This window comes from Oryza brachyantha, chromosome 4 (assembly GCF_000231095.2).
Source record: "Oryza brachyantha chromosome 4, ObraRS2, whole genome shotgun sequence".
Classification (NCBI taxonomy): Eukaryota; Viridiplantae; Streptophyta; class Magnoliopsida; order Poales; family Poaceae; genus Oryza; species Oryza brachyantha.
The window spans coordinates 8,787,485-8,807,125 of NC_023166.2; the positions used below are offsets into that span (position 1 = coordinate 8,787,485).

Here is a 19,641-nt window from a genome sequence, read left to right on the forward strand (position 1 = left end):
TTACAAATTTAGCAATTTGAAAAATATCATATTCCGATATCAGTTGCTTGCCACAGAAATCTCATAAAATTCGAACCGTGCCATTGCAGCGAAGATTTCCATGAGAGATGCATTTGAGGGTATAGATTCATCAACACCTCCTTTTCTTCTCTAGCTTTAGCTCCTCGACGACGACTCTTGTTCACCTAAATCCTCAATCTCCTCACTCATCGTAGTAGCCATGATCCACATCACCTTTAGGATGCTCGAGACGAGGATCGCAAGTTCAAGGTGTCCATTCTATCTCGCCCAATCCTTGTCCCTCCCATCATCATTTCCACCCTGTCCATATCCTTGTGTTCTAGCACCGTCCAAAGAGGGATGCCACCACTTCTAGCTTGATTCTCCGACACTGTGACGAAGGTCACATTTACCTCGATCTGTCCACCATCTAGGAGCATCAATTGTGTCGCGGGAGGGATCGACTTCAGTCTTCATCTTCCGCAAGCCTATAGATCCACCGCTGCCCACTTGCCCCCATTGACTCGTCGTCCTTACCCACGCAACTAGGGGGTGGCACCTACTGCTTGGCGTCGGTAAGCCAAGGGTGGCACCCCGTGTAGAGACAGGCATAGGAGCACAATGCTAGGGTGGTCTATCAGAAGCTCGGGTCATGATGATTTCACCACTGCTGCCATGGTGCCACCACCTTCACCTCCTCCCCTCTGAACCTTGAGCTCTGTGGCCCGGGTGCCAGCGTGAGTCACCAAAGCAGCATGTCACCTCATTCACAGGGGAAGCTGGAGGAGTAGAGGACGAGTCCCTTGTGGTAGTTGGGGGGAGCCATCGTCGGCATTGGTGGTGGGGTTTGTCAGAAACATCATTTAGGCGGATGACAAAGTTCGTTACTTGCCCGTAGAGTTGACAGAAATCGTGACATATATTGGCATGGTTTGAATTTCACAAAATTTCAATAGAGCGTAGCCAATATTGTGAATATTAAAAGTCGTTTTTCTTTGAATCTGTAAAATTTACAATATCATTGATCTAACCAACCCAAAGTTGTCACACTACTCCCGTTGTATATATACCTCTGGAGGCCGGAGCGCATTCCCTTGAGCTTGCAAAGGCGGCGTCAAAAGGTAAAAAAGATGAGCAGCAAGTGGAGGAGCTGCGCCATAGCTGAAATTCGTCCGGGCGCCCACAGTAGTGCTATGCGTGCATCGAAAGCAGAGCTACTAGCGGAGCAAGCACAATTTGGCTTGGCGAGACTGGACGCAAATCCACAGCTACCGTACACAGTGGATGGAGATTTGCAAGATCTTGCCGACTTGATGGCCCCTCTCTCTCTCTTCCTTCGTCTCGTCTGTATACAAATCATTGCCTCTCTCTCTCTCTTATCATCTCTCACTCTGTGCCCGTGCAGGATGAAGCATGCAGAGGAGGGACCATAGTGGCAGCCGGCCTAGTGTTTGGCACAAAGGTAATAATGCACCTCAACATTTAACCTAAACGTTAAGAATAGAAAATAAATCTAGGTGAAAAAATCATAAAATCAACTCACAAAATTTATGGTTATAAATTTTAATTTTAATTTATAAGAATAAGCAGAAAGGATAAGACGTAGAGGGAGTGAAAGAAAAATGGGGCACAGGTGACCTCGTGTTATGCATCTGCATGGTGCATGGAGGTTGGAGCAAGGGATACATGGACATCATATCTATGATCGATACCTCGTGCACACCAGTTTGTGTGTCCCCTGTGGCATCACGCAACAGTATTGTGCTTGAACGCTTATATTTATTATAAACGAATACTTTAAAGATAGAACCTTCTTATTATATGTTTTTAGCGATTTAAAAGTTGTTAATCAAAGTAGAATAAAAGAAAAAACACTGAACGAAGTTTTAAAATTTTAAATTTCACTTATACTTATAAGTTGAAGGAAAAGTAATGACCCCCACCATCCATACTACTCACTCAATTTTAAAATAAAATTATTTGTATCACCCACTATTTATTATAAAATAAAGTTATTTATTTACCTATCTTATCATTTCAATCGATCATAATATTCTTTATTTTTCACATGCATTCTATTCTCCACCCATCACAATCTTACTTAACCATTCTTACTAATTTTTTTCATCCATATGCTTATACCCAAAAATAATTATATTATATTTTAGAACCAAGAGAATATAAATCAGCCGGCAGGATTATTGATGAGCCGCATGCTCGACAAAGATCGGATACGTGGGGTCCTCGAGAAAGGTTGCAAACATGGCTTACAACTTTATGGTTTTTCTCACCGCTAGCTCAAATTACGGCTATACTGACCCTCCTGTGCTATTTTTTTCTCAATTTTTACGGCTACATTTCAAAATTATTAAACAATATACCTTTTAATAAAAATCGATTTTACATGTACATTTTCAAACTATTGAACAATATATTTTTTAGTATGATATTCTAAAATATATAGTTGACATAATTATTCATATCTTTAAGATATAAAAAATAAAAATCTTTTACCCCTCATTTTACACGAGAACGGGGCACGCTCACCCAGAGAGAGAGTCATGCATCGATCGCATCCTACGTGGCACAGTCCCGTCACTCATCGCTGCTTCTGCTTTACCACCGCCACCGCCGCCCTCAGAACTCGCGCGCTCCTGGGCGCTGATCTCGAGGCTCCACCACGTGTCAAGAAATGATTGGCCCCGCTGGTCGGCAGTCAGCGCCGCACGTATACACACGTCATCAATTCCATCACACGGACACGTACGAGCGGTGGCACGTAAACGTGTCTGCCACGTGGGGCCACCCCCGGCCGCAGTATATATGTACAGTAGCCTACAGCCTCGCAACTTTAGCTCCATGCACGTACATAAGCCCATCATTTAACTTAGGCCTTGTTAGTTCTCAAATTTTTTCCTAAAAATATCACATCGAATTTTTGGATATTTGAATGGAGCATTAGACATAGATGGATCAAAAAACTAATTGCATGCTTGTGAAAGAAATCTTGAGACGAATCTTTTAAGCCTAATTAGGTCATGATTAGCCATAAGTGCTACAGTAAACAATATGTGCTAATAATAGATTAGTTAGGCTTAAAAAATTCGTCTCACGGTTTTCAGCTGGAATCTGAAATTTGTTTTTTCATTCGTGTCTAAAAACTCGTTCCGACATTCCGTCAAACGTTCGATGTGATGTTTTTGTCAAAAAATTTTGGCAACTAAACACCACCTTATACTCCTTTTTTGATTATTTCTCTTGGACAAGAATATAGAGCTGGTTTGTGGAGCTTTAGATTCTGAGAAACAGCTGCTTGGTAGTCAGCTTCTGAGAATCTGGAAAAGCTCCTAAACCCAGCTTCTCTAGCCTATAGATTCTTAGTTCATTTTCTAGAATCTGTAATACAGATTCTCAGAAACTATGGACCGTTTTGGGTAGCTTCTGGGAGAAGCAGTTTTTGGGAAAAGCTGCAGCTAGAAGAAGCTCCCTCAAACAGGCTCATGATATTCTAAATCTATGTCTATCATGATTATATATACCTCAAAAATTTACGTGACTTATTTATATATCTTGTCCTATATCCTCAAACTAAATATTTTAATTATTAATAGTTGAAGTTTTAAATTTTTTTACTATACATTTATCTAAAACTACAAACGTTATTAAATTAGAGGAAGTACAAATCATTATTAAATTTGTGTTTTAAAGTTTAATTTTGAAATGATTTTAGTTTTTATTTAATCATAAATTATTTTTCAGTATTTATGTTAAAATGTACACGGACATATAAAAAATTTTGACACTAGATTATTTGTGGATCGCTGAGAAGACGTTACTCCGTTTGTTCTAATATAAGTGCATTTTTAGCACTATCGGGACAAAATAGTTGAAATGAAAATGACTTAAATAGCTTTTATTAAATAGCGATATTGTATGTAGTGAGAGATAAGTAAGAGTAAAATTTGTATAGATTTGAATATAGGGCTATTAATAGGACAAGTAGTCCTCCACAAATATTTGCCGGATAAATTTGAAGTACATAAATACACTTATTTTAGTACAAAGTAGTATGGTTACAGTGTTTATAGGTAGAAACAGTGGGAGTCAATCCAATGTTCCAATGGTTGATTGATTCTCGTGGAGTTGGAGAGATATTTAAGATGGTGAATTTTTGTTGAAATAATTAATGCGATAAGATTGATGCATTTCGTATTTTGGAGGCGAGTCAACTGGGTAGCCTTCTTGTGCTGCGTGTTGGTCGGAAGTTGCATCTGTGCCTAGGAAATGGGAAAAATGGATGACGCGATCTGATGGCGGTGGCGAAAGCAAGCAGGAAATCCATCCTTTTTCAGTCAATTTCCTAACACAAACATTGCCCAAAACAAAGAACACAGCTGATCGATCGAGCTGGTGTAACACCCAGGCATGGACACGTCAAAACTCAAAAGCTTACCCTAGCATTGCTCCAAACGTAGCCATGAACGTGTGTTTTTTTAATTAGGAGTTTAACCCATAATCTTAAGCTAAATAGAGAGAGCTTAATTTTTCATCGTGTTTTAGAAAGAAAGAAAAGCTGAATAGGGTAGGGTACGTTGTATCATCCAAACTCAATTCCCTGCACCGACACATTCTGACATATTTCTCTACATGAAGCCTACGAATATTTCCGTGAGAGTTGGATCTGAATTGAACCACTCGGATATATCTGAAATCATAATATAAGCATTTTTAATACTTGATAGTATTATTTATCTATGATTACTTTTTATTTCAAATTTTTCTTATTATCCTCACTTAATCGGACTCTCAGTACGTCTCATTTATTCATCATTTATTAAGGTGCAAAGTAGTTTTTCTTTACAACATTGATATCTACTAAATAAACTAGAGAAGGAGGTCATAAATCACGAACCGTGAAGTGTATATGAAAATTAGAAACTAACTTGATCATCTATCTAAAACATGTCGACTGATGCATAGTATTTCGTATCTATACTCATTTAAAATGAGTAGTAACGGTGGTGACAGTTTGTGAATTGATGTGCCAACACCCACACCAACTCTCTCAAATTGTGGTATGTGGGGCGACCTTTCATATATCCTTCTACAAAGCAAACATACAGTTGAACGATCAAACTCTAAGCTCTCGACCAGCGGCATCGTTATTTTACTTATGTTTATGCTTATCTGTTTATGTTTATAAGTCAAAAATTAAATTTTCGGCCTTAAAATTAAAGTTGATTTTAGAGGATTTTTCATCGTAATTTAAGTCAATTTTTGCTTTTAGATGGTTAAGAAATGACAAAAAATTGGCAAGCAAAAACATATCTCTAACTATTTTAGAATTCTAAAAGTATTCTCTAAAAAATTAAATAGATATTTGTAGTATGCCGATGTAATTAGAAAATTCCATAGCAACAATACATTCCGCTTTCGCTAGCCGATAAAAAAACAAAACATTTAAATAGATAGAGGGAGCTAGAGCCCAGATGTGGCAGTGGGCCAGTCAATAGGGTGCTACAGAAACCGGTGCATCTAGTGATCACGTGGCAAGTGTACCCGTTGCCTGATACGTCCATCGCACGCTGACTCGGATGGCCCCCACCCCCTCTCCATTAAATATTCCACATTTGTCCACGTAAGCACGCACTGTTTAGTTTCAGTATTATTTATCCCTACTTTTGGATATAATCACTGCACGTACTCGCTCCGACCTACAATTAAACATTTTGTTTAGTATAAATTAATATTAAAAAAGATTACGATACATCTTACTAAATACTAGCTCTTTATTATATTATAAGACTTTTTAGCCTTATCTAAATTTATCGATTGATGAGTGTACATAGTTTTATACACGTCTAAATTTATTAGCGTTCATATTCATATGAATCTAGATAAGAGTAGAAAACTATAGGTGAACAGTGATAGATGAGATTAGCAAAATTATGATAGTACAAATATTTAAATATTCATACCATACTTATATTTTAGATGGAGGTGTAGTACGTAAGAATATACATCGGAACATGATTATCTTATTATACTAGTATATGCGCGTGTGTATGGTGTGAATTTATTATGAATTGTTTATACAAGAATGTTTGGATATTAGTACTTATTGAAGTTTTTTTTCTTGTTGTCGTAAACAATGACCTGTAGTGTGAGCTGCATCTCCATACCTATATATCTCATGTTCTTTGCAAAATAGGGTGCCATGCATGTGCAAAGTTTGATGTGGGGACATTGGGGTGACAAGGCTAATTAAGGAGATTATTATGGAGTTCAAAGAGCATCCATGGCCCATTTTGAAAAATACGTCCACGGCTCGAGACTTTCCGTGTCGTTGCAAAGGTTTTTTTTATGTATCTGAGGTGGCACATGCTGTTTGAGATTACATGAACGTACGTGTGTGCTGGTGACCCCATCGTCATATTTCAGGTGTTGTTTAAGTTTAAAATCTATACTTGTTTACTTCTTAAATTAACAGTGATGGTAGCAGTGATTTTCCGCCCCCCCTAACCCCCTAATTCTATTGTAAATTTGGTAAACATCTTCTGAAACTTTCAATATAAATAACAATATCTTTGAATGTATTTCCACGCATAAAACCAAATTAAGATGAGCATTTTCTATAGAGAAGATGTGGACCATATTGTGGAAAATATTCTTTTATTTGTTAGTACTCCGTATATTTTTTTTTATCAATAGAAAAGCAAATAACATTCATTCATTCATAGGGTCATCTATTGGATTTGGGTTTGGGTTATAACCCAAATTTGAATTTTCAACCTTAAATTTATAATTGATTTTGAGATTTTCTTACCAAACTTTATTTTTTACTTTGATTTTTAGATCACTGCGAATATCTACATAAAAATTATACTTATAAATTATTTTTTTGTTTAGGGCAATTTCGTTCTTGCTCCTGTTTCGAGTTATAATACTGATTTTACCTCTTTTTAGGGTTTTCGTATTACCCTTTCTTTTTTAACTAAACTAACTAGTTGCCCCTCTTTTGGATAGATGGAAGGACTAACCGTGATGTTAATAACTCAAATGCTAAAGTACTAGTTTACCCTTTCTTAGGATTTTTATTTTTTATCCATGTTTTTTTAGTCATTTGTATTGTTATCCTTCCTTCTAAATCATAGAAATATATATACAGCAACAAAAGCAATATTATTCGTAATTTATCTTTAATTTAACTCAAAATATCACTGCAAACACCCAAACCTCAAATGATCTCTGCAGCACTGACCAAAACTCAGGGCCAATTATAGTGTCGAGGGGCAGAAAGAGTTGTGTCGTACCACGCCATGGGATCAATCTCCAGGTACAACCCCGATTGCCAAGTAAAGCAGATGCGTTCGTGTCGAATTTTGCGAGGAGTGAGTGCAGGGCTGAAGACGAGGCAGAGGAAGCCGTGGGAGTTGTGCGTGCAGAGGTCGGCGTCGGCGCTGCCGGAGGAGGTGGAGCTGCTGCTGCTGGTGCTGGCGCGCCCTTCCTCGGCGTCGTCCTCGTGGGCGCCGAGGAGCACGGACTCACGCCCCAGCCATCGCGAGCCCCGCCGCCGCCGCCGCTTGCCTCCTCACAGCCGCTGCGAGCCCCACCGTTGACGCCGCGCCCCTCTCCTAGCCGCCGCCAAGCCCGGCGAGCCCCTTCTTGCCGCCGGCGCCGCGTGCCCCTCCAATCGGCCGTGAGCCCCGCCGCCGACGCCCCCTCCCAGCCGCCACCGACCCACCGACGCAGCCCCCTTTCCAGTGCTCAGATTGAGAAATTGCCACTCCATAGTCCATACATCTCTCCATTCTCTCTCTAGTTGCAACATGGTAAATTTGTCATCTATAATTTCGGGAATTCAATTTTTTTAACTGTATATATTTGACAACTAACTGTCTCCATAACTTCTATCCAAAAAGAGAGACAGCCAGTTTATTCAATTAAAAAAACAGGGGCAAATACAAAATCCCTAAAAAGAGGGGTCAAAGCAATATTAGATTTTAAAATATGGGCAAGAACAAAATTGTCCCTTTTGTTACATATATATTGTTTAGTTTTTTCATCTAAACACCCTGAAGATGGCCTGTCAGATAGTATAGATATACGGCCTCGATCGTGGCTGATTGCGAAGGGATCGGAAACAAAAAAGAACTGCAAAGATGGCTGCAATTAACAGATGCATATTTCATCACCTATCGATCAGTGCCTTTAATTTTTGTTAGTTTCTGCAGCTTTCTCCATGCATGTAGCTTATCTTAGCATTTTGCTGCTGTGCTGCCTCCTGGGCCTTTGAAACCCGCGGCTCAATTTTTCGCTTCTCATTATGTTTATAAACTGAAATTTAATTTTTTAATTTTAAATTTAAAGTTGATTTTAAGGGTTTTTCATTATATGTTATTTTTCAGCCTCTAATGTAGATCATTAAGGATATATATATAAAAGTTTTATTCATAAATTACTTTTTATTTATTAATATACTTTTAAAATACCAAACAATCGTTTCTCTCTCTCTCAAAAGTCTCGAGTGGGTCTGTGGGGGAAAAAGTTGTAAAGCTGCGTGCGTGCAGGCATGCATGCTAGCTTGGGTTGGGAGCACGCGTGGGCGGTGTTTGGGCCCATGTGGGTCACCGGGTTGTGGGCCCTCGTGTCTGGGTCGACTGATCTTCTGCTTTTATCGCTCTTTACCGGAAGAGTTTAACTGTGTTCGTCGGGTTTGCGAGAGGGAGCAAATTTATCGTCATATGTATGTAAGAGTGGTAAAAAAATAATCTTTTAGGCTTTGGCAAAGTAAACTTATAAGCGCTCTCTTTTAGGTTTTTAAAAGAAAAGGACAAACAATAAACTTTTATATACGTGTTTATAGCGATTTAAAAGTCAAGGCTATAAAATAAATTTTGGCAAAAAAAATCTCAAAATCAACTCTAAATTTAAGATTAATAATTTAAATTTAGACATTAAGTATAAAAAAAATCAAAAGATAAGGATGATTGTGCGTTGGTAGTTTTTTCATGTTACTTCCGTCTATGGATCTAGTTTCTTACGGTTGTCATAGCAATGTGAATAATTGCTTTTTTCCAAAACTGACAAGGGTGCCACTCAAACGACAGTTTTAAAATCATTTTTTAAAATTTCTAGATGAGTTTTGCGTGATGATTTTAACCAGTAATAAATTTATTATTATCCTAATAATACACGGCCCCATTCAACGTTTATATGTTTGGAACGAACGAAGTACATGCGATAGTGGCCCTCGATGAAATGTATCGCCCTTTCACTGACCAGGATATGGGTAACGCATTTCATTGCTTTGATGGAGGAAGGAGGTGCACGATATGATGTATACTAGTACCGGCATAACGCCGTATAGATATATAGATAGACTTCATATATATATGATTATCTATTCCATAATATATACTTGATATATATATTAATACCTCCATTTTATAATTAATGAATTTTAGTATTACCAAGATATCTATATATGCTAAAAAATCTGAACATATATATCAGCAATATCCGCACTCATGTGAAACGGAGCAGTGGTAATGATGGGTGGTGGTGAATTTGCCACCTGCCCCACCACCAACTCCCTCCTATTTTTTAAAAAGAAAAATAATTGAGACCTATAAATAAAATTGTTTTTATTAACTCTATTTTCCTATCATGCTAATAATATTTTTAATAAAATCATGTTGCAAAGCATGAGTAATATGTTTGTATATTAATCAATAGATAAATCTAAAATTAGTAAAAAATCATATAATATGAAATAGAGATAATGCCGTAAATAGTGTTATCGTTATTAAATTAGAGTGCCGCATACATGTCATCTCGGACCGGTTTCAGAAGGTTGGTATGGCAGGTGGTGGTTTTATGGAGAGAACTATATGAGTTAATTTATCATGAACAATAGAAATTCCTACGATTTGAAGAACCTATGATGTTGAATATCTATACTCTTCTACAAAGAAGGCAATGGTGTTGTACATGTTTTACCAACTACTCTATATACTTTAATATTTTAAAAATAGTCTTGCATATTGGTTCTATCTTATTTCATCTCTAAACACAAGTTTATTATGCAAACACATTACCAATCTACCAGGTCATTTTTTTTCTAAAATCTCACAATTGATTTGTTCCAAACAATTAGCATATGTATAACATATTGTATGTGTACTTTCCATTATTTCAGCCAAGAGTTTGAGCTTTACTGGCTATTGTATACTCTTGGAAGTACATAATTCTCTTCTCACTTTTACATAATAACTATGCATTACTTGTAAGAAAAATCATTATACACAAATTTTAACAAAAAAGAACCATATAACTATTGGATATATGTATGTTAGGAAGTTGGGTATATATATATGGTCTCCTCATATTAGTTTAGTGCATAAACAGTAAGGCATTTCCCCATTTTTCATACATATGTGAATGAGAGGAGTAATTCAATTATCAAAAAAGATGTTGATTAGGTTTAGCCATGTGGCTTTCTAAGTAGGTTTAAGGACGAGTTTGAGTAAAATTAAACCAAAAGGACTAAAATGGATAGATCGAAACATCGAGAACCAAAGTGATCCTTATGTAAAATTTGAAGCACCAATTTAACCATATATTAACCCTTTCTTTTTCATCTAGAAACAAGTGGTTTTATTTTCAGTACTATATATCTGTTTTAAAAGTAAGATGTTAGGTACGTGGATTAATTTGGCCAAATATTTATCTAGATTCATCCTCACCTAATTTATTTTATGTTATATATTTCTTATGATATTTTTTTAGCGATATAAACAATTGAATTAACTAATAATACCTCTGTTCCAAAATAAGTTCATTTTTTATTTTTTTATACAATGTTTTGACTCTTCGTCTTATTTGAAACTTTTTGGCGATTAGTCGAATAGGACGAATAGTCAAATGTTGGATGCATAAATCAAAAAATAAAGTTATTATGGAACTGGGTAGTATGAACTTAAAAAATATAAATACATGATACTATTTTTATTATAAAAACTTAGAAAAACACCATTTCATCCTGCAGAAGAAGTACGCGTGGAAAACCAGGGGAGAAAAAAAATCTGGGAAAAGAATAAAAGGACGGAGGGGGTAGATCAGATGATGCGGTGTCATGTCGGCGCCACGTACAGTGCCGTTGACCTGGCGCGGACTTTGTTGAGCGTGGATGGATGGATCGATCCGCCTGTCGGGAAGGAAGGAAGGAAGGATTTGATCCAACTTGCATGCTCGTAAAACGTACACATGCATATATCGATCCGTGCAGGCCTTCCTCGAGTCCTCTCAACCACAGTGGTTTCGTCCTGGATTATTCTCCTCTCTTCGAATAACAACAACAGGAAGAGTAGTTTCTACTTCTTCTTCTTTCTTTCTTTCGTCCTCCCCAATGGATGGGACCTGTATAGGTAATATGGAGTATTTTGTTATTCCAATTTACACTATATATAAATGCATCAATGGATATAAGCTGGATCCACAAATCATATCCAATAGCCTTCCCTCTCTCATCAGAGAGCAAAGAGAGAGGAGAAAGAGAATATATTTTAATTCATATGGGTAGTCTAATAGCTAAAAGGTAGCTAATCTATTTTATTTCCTAATACTCTTCCATAATGTTAAGGTAGCCTATATAAAGTTATAAAGACAGCTTTTGGCTCATATTGTGGATGCTCTTATCCGTACTCTCCGTTTTCCACGCACACGCTTCTCGGACTGCTAATCCATTTTTAAGTTTTTGTAGCTAATGATTAATTAATCATATGCTAATCCTGTTATGTTTTCTACACCGGGTACTGACCAATCTAAGGCTAGTCGCAATGCATAGTTTTATGTCATATTTACCAAGACGGTAAACTAAGTAACCAAGACAGATGAGTTTCATGGGATTAAACTCCTCTCTTATCTCATGAAACTCCCTTAATGACCCTGCCAAGTCAACAATTTTGTTGATGTGACATTCTATTTAATGTGCATGACACATATGAAATATACATTGAGCTTGGCCTAAGGAACGTGACTGCGTTTTTACATGGGTTTTGTATCTAGCACGCAAAACGTAACAACGGATTAGCATATGATTAATTAATTATTAGCTAAAAAAACTTGAAAAATAGATTGCTATAATTTTTTAAATCAACTTTCCTATATAACTTTTTTTTTGCAAAATTCATATTATTTAGCAGTTTAGGAAACATGCGATTAAAAAGAGAAAAATCTAGATTAGTTAACTTGGGTAGAGAATAGGAAATAAAATCGACTTCATGACCGCATTCTCAAAATCGTGTATAAGTCATATTAATATCAAATGCTCCGTACGTCCTAAAAATACTGTAATTCTGTGATTCAAGAATATTTGTGCCAGAACGAGTGACGTATTAGGCCATTCTCAATGGCCCTTTCACTTTGCATTAATTAGTTGCCAGATCAGATTTTTGAGAACATGGCAAGAATTTAATTAGGAAAAAGAAGAGAACTTTTTCATCCGAGTGAAAGGCTTATGGCGTTGTTTTGAAGCAATTGAAAGCCAAATAAAGTCTATCGAGGCCAAACATTTCTTTCATCTAAATCTCGTGCGGGGTTCACCTCCTGTTTTACTCTCATCTAGCAATTTAATGGTCTATCAAATCTATGAAACTGTGAATAAAAGATATCACCGAGAGATGTCATTTTATTGAACAAAACTGATAGCTGACGTGCCACATTTAAAACCCGTAAAATGAAAGAGACCCCACTTAATTCAAATTTCTATGCGTCTTACCTTTAACCATCCTCTGCCTAGCCCCCAACGACCCCACCTTGAGTGATGTGCATTTACATCATTTTTCTTCATGCTGATTTGTCTTTTGAATGCAATAGGTGTATCTCAATATATATATATATTGCACATGGACAGTATGTATGTTCTAATTAAGGGCTCCAATCACACACACAATAATGCTAGCTGGACCCATGCATGTAGCTGTATACACACGCTACATATATATGTCCCTTGTTGCTGCATATATACTTGCACGCATATGTGTGTTGGACGATCAGAGTCAGCGATCGAGCTGAGTCACATGCACGCACGCACACCCTCCCAAAAGCCTCAATCGTCTGGGACGACAGCTGTGATCGATACATGTACCACACACGTGAGAAAAAAGAAGCTTTAGTTACATGGGCCATCCATCCATGTGTGTGTATATTGCATGGACACGATGGAACGAACTATCGGAATTTTGTGATTGAACTCCTACAGCCACTAGCATCCCTCAACCCATGGATGGTGGGCACTGCAATGCGTTGTTCATGACTGCCTTCTTTTTTTTATCTGATTATTTCTCGAACTTTACACGTAGATTTCTCAAATGATTAAACGGTGTATTTTTAGAAAAAAATAAATTCATCGTGAATAGTTTGATTTTGTAGATTTTTTGTTTTGTTATAGTTAATATCATTGTTTATATTATAAAATAGTTATAAAAAGTCAGTTAATCTTTCGTCCACGTCGATCAAATGAACACATTCCTATCAGTTAGTTTTTGATGGTGTCTATCACCTGACTAAGAAAGAGTGAAAATTTTCATCATCTGCTTGTTAGCTTATCAACCACAGGTGTATTAAAATTTAAAACTTAATTTTGGAGTTAATTTTAGTTTTCTCATCAAATTTTACTTTCTAACATTGGCATTTGAACTGTTAATAGCACATACATAAATTTCTTTGTTCATTTTCTCTAACTAATAACAAACCGTAGCTCAAACGAACAAAGCTGAAGGACAGACAAAATTTCACGTGAAAATAAATAGTTCTATGAAACATGAGTTTGTCCATATATATTTGTGTTTATCTGGTCATGCCTGCATGCAACTAATGTACGTATATTGAATTTATTTTTGTTCGTTTATACATGCTGATTTTCTGCTCCCTGGCTTTGTTGTCCCGTGAGCCTCATTTTTTTGGTTGTATTAATTGTTTCTTGAGTTTTGTCCATGCGTAGTACTAGCTAGGTGTTGAGTGGTCGTCAATCCTAGCTAATAATTATGTTGCTGAATACCGATGTGTGGCCCCGTTAAACAGAAGAATATAATGCCATGGTTGTTTCATTTTTTTTTTCAAGTTATAATTAGCTTCAGCATTTGCATAATGTGTGCAACAGTGATGACACAATTATCTCAAATAAATGATCCCATATAATCACTAAATTGCCAATAGTTTAGGACCATATGACTTGCGCAGGAAGGTGAGCACTTGCTTATAAACCGGCATGCCGATGCACTGGTTCGTTCTTCGAGACTTTCAATCAAATTGGGATGATATAGATAAGATTTTGGTTTCTCCTTAGCTAGATGACACGCACCAATCGAGAAATGGTCTAAGTTTGTATTTCTTAAAAAGTTTCACACAGGTCCCTGGCGGTCTAGTTTTTGTTTAATAGACTAATAGATGAATCCCTGGAGGTAATATTTGCCTTACAGAAAAGCCCTTGGAGCATCTTTCTACAACCCTCCGGTTTCATTACAAACTAATGACAGAAAATTCTTATATTACAGATGAGCCCCTGAAGCATTCTGGCTTAAGGTTTTCATACAAACAAGTCCTTTGTTCTATTGCATCATAGATTAACAAACATACTATTAGTACATATGCTTGTCCGAGTGCGGGTGAATATACTCCTACAACCATCGCTGGACCTAACATAAGGGGTTAATATCCTATATAGTACTACACATAAGGCCCATCCACTCTATATCCACATGTCAGTGAACGGTACATTAAATGATCTCATCTCATATAAGAGATGATGACTCTTATCGTTTCGCTTATTAGAGGAAAAACGAAAACGTGTTTCTGCAAACGAAAACTAATTTATATTTAAAACTTTTATATATATGTCCATAGCGACTCAAAAACAAAATGTGTAAAATAAACCATAATAAAAAAACCACAAAATCAAGTGCAAAATTAAGTTCTAAAATTCAAATTTTTGGCTTATAAACAGTTGCAACTGCGAAATCAATTTCGTTAGGAGCCGATGATGCTAGTGCACAATGTCCATTTCGGTAGTGTCGATGACCGCTATTTGTCACATAATACCGTGGTAAATTTAATAATTTGACACATTAAATTAATTATCATAGTATCTAATACTGACAAATCATTAAACGGAGCAGCAGTAATAAAGACGGTAGCAATGGAAGTTGCACAGTGGAGCAAGCGTCACCTTTTTGTTTTGCGAGAGAGAATCGAACAACCGTGACTTGAATGGGCCCCGCAATTGGGCCGACGGCCTTGGGCGTGGGCCGTGGGCTGACGGCCCGAAGCGGACGGGCCGAGTTTAAGGCCGCCGGTATAACCCCCCTTCCCCTCCGCCGGCGACGACGACGACGCGGTACTCCTCCCAGCTCGCTTCCTCCCTCCCTCCCGAGCGCGGCCGGCGCCTCCCCGCGCGGTTGCTCTACCACCGCCGACCGCCGCTTCCCAGCAACCACTCCGAGAAATGCCATTGGTAAAATAATCTACTCTTTTCTCCGTCGCGCAACCCCATCCCCTCGATAATTTTGGGTTTATCCAGTTGATGATAGTAATAGAATGCCGCTTCCCATTGTTTCGGGGTCAAATATACAGTTTCCTCTTGATCAGTTTCGGTAATTTTCCGCTGAATCAGTTCCCCCTCGATAATTTTCCGCTTAATTTTGGGTGAAATATACAGTTTCCGCTTGATCAGTTTCGGTAATTTTCCGCTGAATCAGTTTCCCCTCGATAATTTTCCGCTTAATTTTGCGCGTACAGTTTCCGCTTGATCAGTTTCGGTAATTTTCCGCTGAATCAGTCTCCCCTCGATAATTTTCCGCTTAATTTTGGGTGAAATATACAGTTTCCGCTTGATCAGTTTCGGTAATTTTCCGCTGAATCAGTCTCCCCTCGATAATTTTCCGCTTAATTTCGGGGTGAAATATACAGTTTCGGGCTGTTGCTCATACCTCATAGGAAACCAGGAGGGAGGCATTGCATTCTATAGACATGTTTAGGGGAGCTTTTCCTAGCTGCCGCTTTTCTTATAAGCTGCTTTTGTTAGAAGCTGCCTCAAACGGTTCACAACTTCTGAGAATCTATAGTTACAGATTTTGAAAAATAAACTAAGAATCCAGAATCGGGAGAAGCTGGGTTTAAGAGTTTTTCCAGATTATCGAAAGCTGACTACCAAGCAGCTACTTCTCAGAATCTAAAACTCCCTAAACAGACCCTATGCATTATCAGATGTCGTTTTCTGGGAGTAAATTTCACATTGGGAAACCAGTTGATAATTGCTATTTTCGTTAACAAAAGAACTTAATCAAACGTTTGTGTTGATTTTTTTTCGGAAGTTTAGGTGGTAGGAGACAGTGAAGTCTTCGAGGATGTGTACGAGCAAACCAAGTCTGCGCTGGGCTGGTTATCCACAAAAGCCCACATGTTACCAACATTGTGGTGCCTTCGTGCTTTGCGGACAAGATGGATACTGGAACATTCTATGTTTCCTTCTTTGATGGGACTACAGGATGTACCTGGAGAAACGACGACGGTAGGCTCAGTCGTGGGGACTTGCACATACTTTTTGTCACTGTCACGAGTGGCGAATGGACAGAATCAACGCCGGGCAAACTTGGAGAAGCAGAGGGTGAGATCGTGCTTACCATAGTGCCTAAGGTGGTGAAGAAATCCCACATGCATAGGACTTTTGTTAGCCAGATAATGTACGTTAAGCAACTGTTTTTTTCATTAAGTTCATTTTGATTGTCATATTAGCTTTTGTTTTGAAAATTTCTCCTGACTGTCTTATTTCGTGTGTAGTTCACAGCGTAGCACGTGTATGAATGAATATCTGAAGATGGTAAACACGAATCTTTTTTCATTCACGCTGCCTCTGAGGATTCATGATGTTCTTGGTTCATCTGTCTTCAACATGGAAGGAAAATGGGCCGGGTATGTCACTCATCATCCTACTACCTCTGCTGGCATGCGGTTTGGAATGAGAGGAGATGACTTCCAGCACACTCTGCCCAAATGGATGGGAGAGAAGCAGTGGGAGGTAAACTGGTGGGGTGTTTATTATGGCCGTAACTCATGCCGTATCATTTTTTTTTCTCAGTGTACTGTTTGATTATGCAGGATATTATCCAGCCTTATGTAGAGCACGAACTTTACCTAGAATCTATATTTGACTGGCAATAGGATGCTGACAGAAGGTAAAATTATGCTTTCTTTACTGTGTGTATATAGAACGAATACTGTTGCATGAAAAATTGAAAATGTTAGCTATTTTATAGCGTATAATTTAAAACAAGCACCTTATCATTGTGCATGAAAATGAATGATATCTAAGAGTGGTATTTTCCTTGCAAATTTGTATAAATTTCTCTTTTGCATAGAGATAGCTGTAATTTAGGATACTTTAATCATATTTATTGCTGCAGGTTAATATATTTAAATTGAACAAAATTAATATGAACAACCAACCCATATTTATTGCTTTTCCTAACATGAAACATGTACAAAACACGAATACTATACTACCTTGTGCCTTCTGTGGTTTTGCAAATTGTGTGGGTTTAAGCTGCAATTTTCTTTCATGAAACACTGACTTGAAAGTTGGAAGCCTAATTGATCTGCGAAGTTGTACAAATGCATCTATAAGATCTCTATTCCCTCCAGAATCTAAGCTGTCACTACTTTTCCTTCCTGCCTACCAAGTAAGGAAATGAGATGTCAATCACCCTATCTTTTTACTTCTGCTTATGCTTATAAGCCAAAATTTGAACATTCAACCTTAAATTTAGATTAAATTTAGAGTTTATTTTGGGGTTTTTTCACCAAAGTTTATTTTTCAGTTTTGACTTTTAGATCGCTAAGGTACATACATAAAAGTTTTATTAACAAATTATTTTTCGTTTGCAAATATGTTTGGTTTTTTCAACAATCACCCTCATTAATGCAAACAATCCAATTATATCCTCAATTTTTTTTCTAGTTAAGTGGGTTTTCTTTTTACCAGAACCCTTCACGGCTGCACAATCTATCTGTCGTAATCTTGATTTTAAACTGTTTTTGCTGAACTGATTGTGATTTGAGTTTGCTTGTACAATGGCACATACCATGTTTGATTGTTGAACCATACATAGGCCTTCATAGTTTGGCATTTTTAAAGAAAAAGTGAAACATCATATTTGCAAACGAAAAATAATTTATGAATAAAATTATATATACATGTTCTTAGTGATCTAAAAGCAAAGGCTGAAAAATAAACTATGATGAAAAATCCCCAAACTTAACTCCAAATTTAAGTTTTAAAATTAAATTTTGGCTTATAAGCAAAAGCGAAAAGATGAGGCTGATATTCATTATGGTTGTGTTTTGTTTCATTCACTGTGGATAGTGAAAATATCATCTCATGAAAATAATTTTAGCAATTGTATCTTAGATCTTGTAGTTTCTTTGTTGTTATCTTTTATGCCTTGTCTAGCAGCCTATTTGTTAGTTGAAAAAACAAATGGATGAGCTGTTTAATTCTAGTTTAGGTAAAGTTAGTGGATGAAACTCATTAGTATTTCATAATGTACATTTTAATATTTGCAGAGCTTTTTATATACATTTTTCTTGCTGGATGGTTAGTCACTTGAGATGACCATCTAATTTGTCTGGTAGTTTTTCTTGTTAGTGTTCAGTTATGAGGACATGTGTTGTGATCATTGCCACCTTCGAGAACAAGTTACAGTAACTTATATCCATACATTGTCCAAATGTTTTCTGTTTTGTCTAATATTCAGGCCATGGACATAATTTTGGGCACTTGCTTTTGGATTTCACACGGGCAGAAGGATGCTGGTTCTGTTTCATTTCACTAATCAGCAGACAGTTGCTCTTCACCCTGATTTTGTACAGGAGTATAGCAGTCATTACAGGCTTGAAATTTACTGTGCAACGTTTACCTTTTTGAGAGCTGGTGCACGGTAACTTGGATTGTTGATGTGGTCAGAGTTGTTCACATCCAAGTGAAATATTTGGCTTAGAAGAGATTACCCCATTAAGGTGTAGCTAATTGCAGAACTTTTGTCCGATTTAGTCGGCTCAGTTTTGTTTTCTTAGACAAATGCGGTTGGCATATCTTCAAAACTGAATTTCTCCTAAAAAGAATAAATCAGGCCGATAAACAGAGAAAGCGAACGCCCACCTCTACAGATGCGGAGCGGATTCTCTAACTTTCCACTGAAAAGTTAGAGAGCTACGGTGCGGTGACTTTGGATCAATTGATCTGAAGACAACGCGCACGGGCGATCGCTACAGTACCAACAAACAGGACACATGCTACAGTATCAATAAACAGTGTACAATTTAGCCATCAAATCTCTTGATATTAAAACCAGTTAAATATATATTGATATCTACATATAAATTCAAATTAAGATAACTATTTTATATTAAAAAAATTAATAACATATTATAAAATCAGTAGCAAAGCATTGGGTAGTATAACGAAAAAAGAAGACGGTGTTCTATGGTTAATTTTTTTAACTTTTGGTATTGTTTTTTTCTCAAAACTTCACTACTGTGGTGTCCCCCAGCTAGTTTCGCAAAACAATGATGTCTTGTAACAAA

At 37.2% G+C, this 19,641-nt stretch overlaps 1 protein-coding gene across 1 annotated transcript; it reads left to right on the forward strand.

Annotated features, from left to right (window-relative positions):
- The first annotated feature begins 15,467 nt into the window (after positions 1-15,467).
- LOC102712351 lies at positions 15,468-19,204 on the forward strand. Its single transcript, XM_006652153.3, has 5 exons — positions 15,468-15,514; positions 16,379-16,742; positions 16,840-17,077; positions 17,158-17,234; positions 18,813-19,204. Exons 2-4 carry the CDS (start codon positions 16,501-16,503, stop codon positions 17,218-17,220), a joined length of 543 nt encoding a protein of 180 aa, XP_006652216.1. The 5' UTR covers positions 15,468-15,514; positions 16,379-16,500; the 3' UTR covers positions 17,221-17,234; positions 18,813-19,204.
- The last annotated feature ends 437 nt before the right edge of the window (positions 19,205-19,641 follow it).

Excerpts from the sequence above, each read along its gene's own strand:
- LOC102712351 (XM_006652153.3), top strand. The coding sequence starts at position 16,501 with ATGGATACTGGAACATTCTATGTTTCCTTCTTTGATGGGACTACAGGA. Across the intron at positions 16,743-16,839 it reads ACTTTTGTTAGCCAGATAAT|TTCACAGCGTAGCACGTGTA; the intron begins GTACGTTAAGCA and ends TTTCGTGTGTAG. Across the intron at positions 17,078-17,157 it reads TGGGAGAGAAGCAGTGGGAG|GATATTATCCAGCCTTATGT; the intron begins GTAAACTGGTGG and ends TTGATTATGCAG.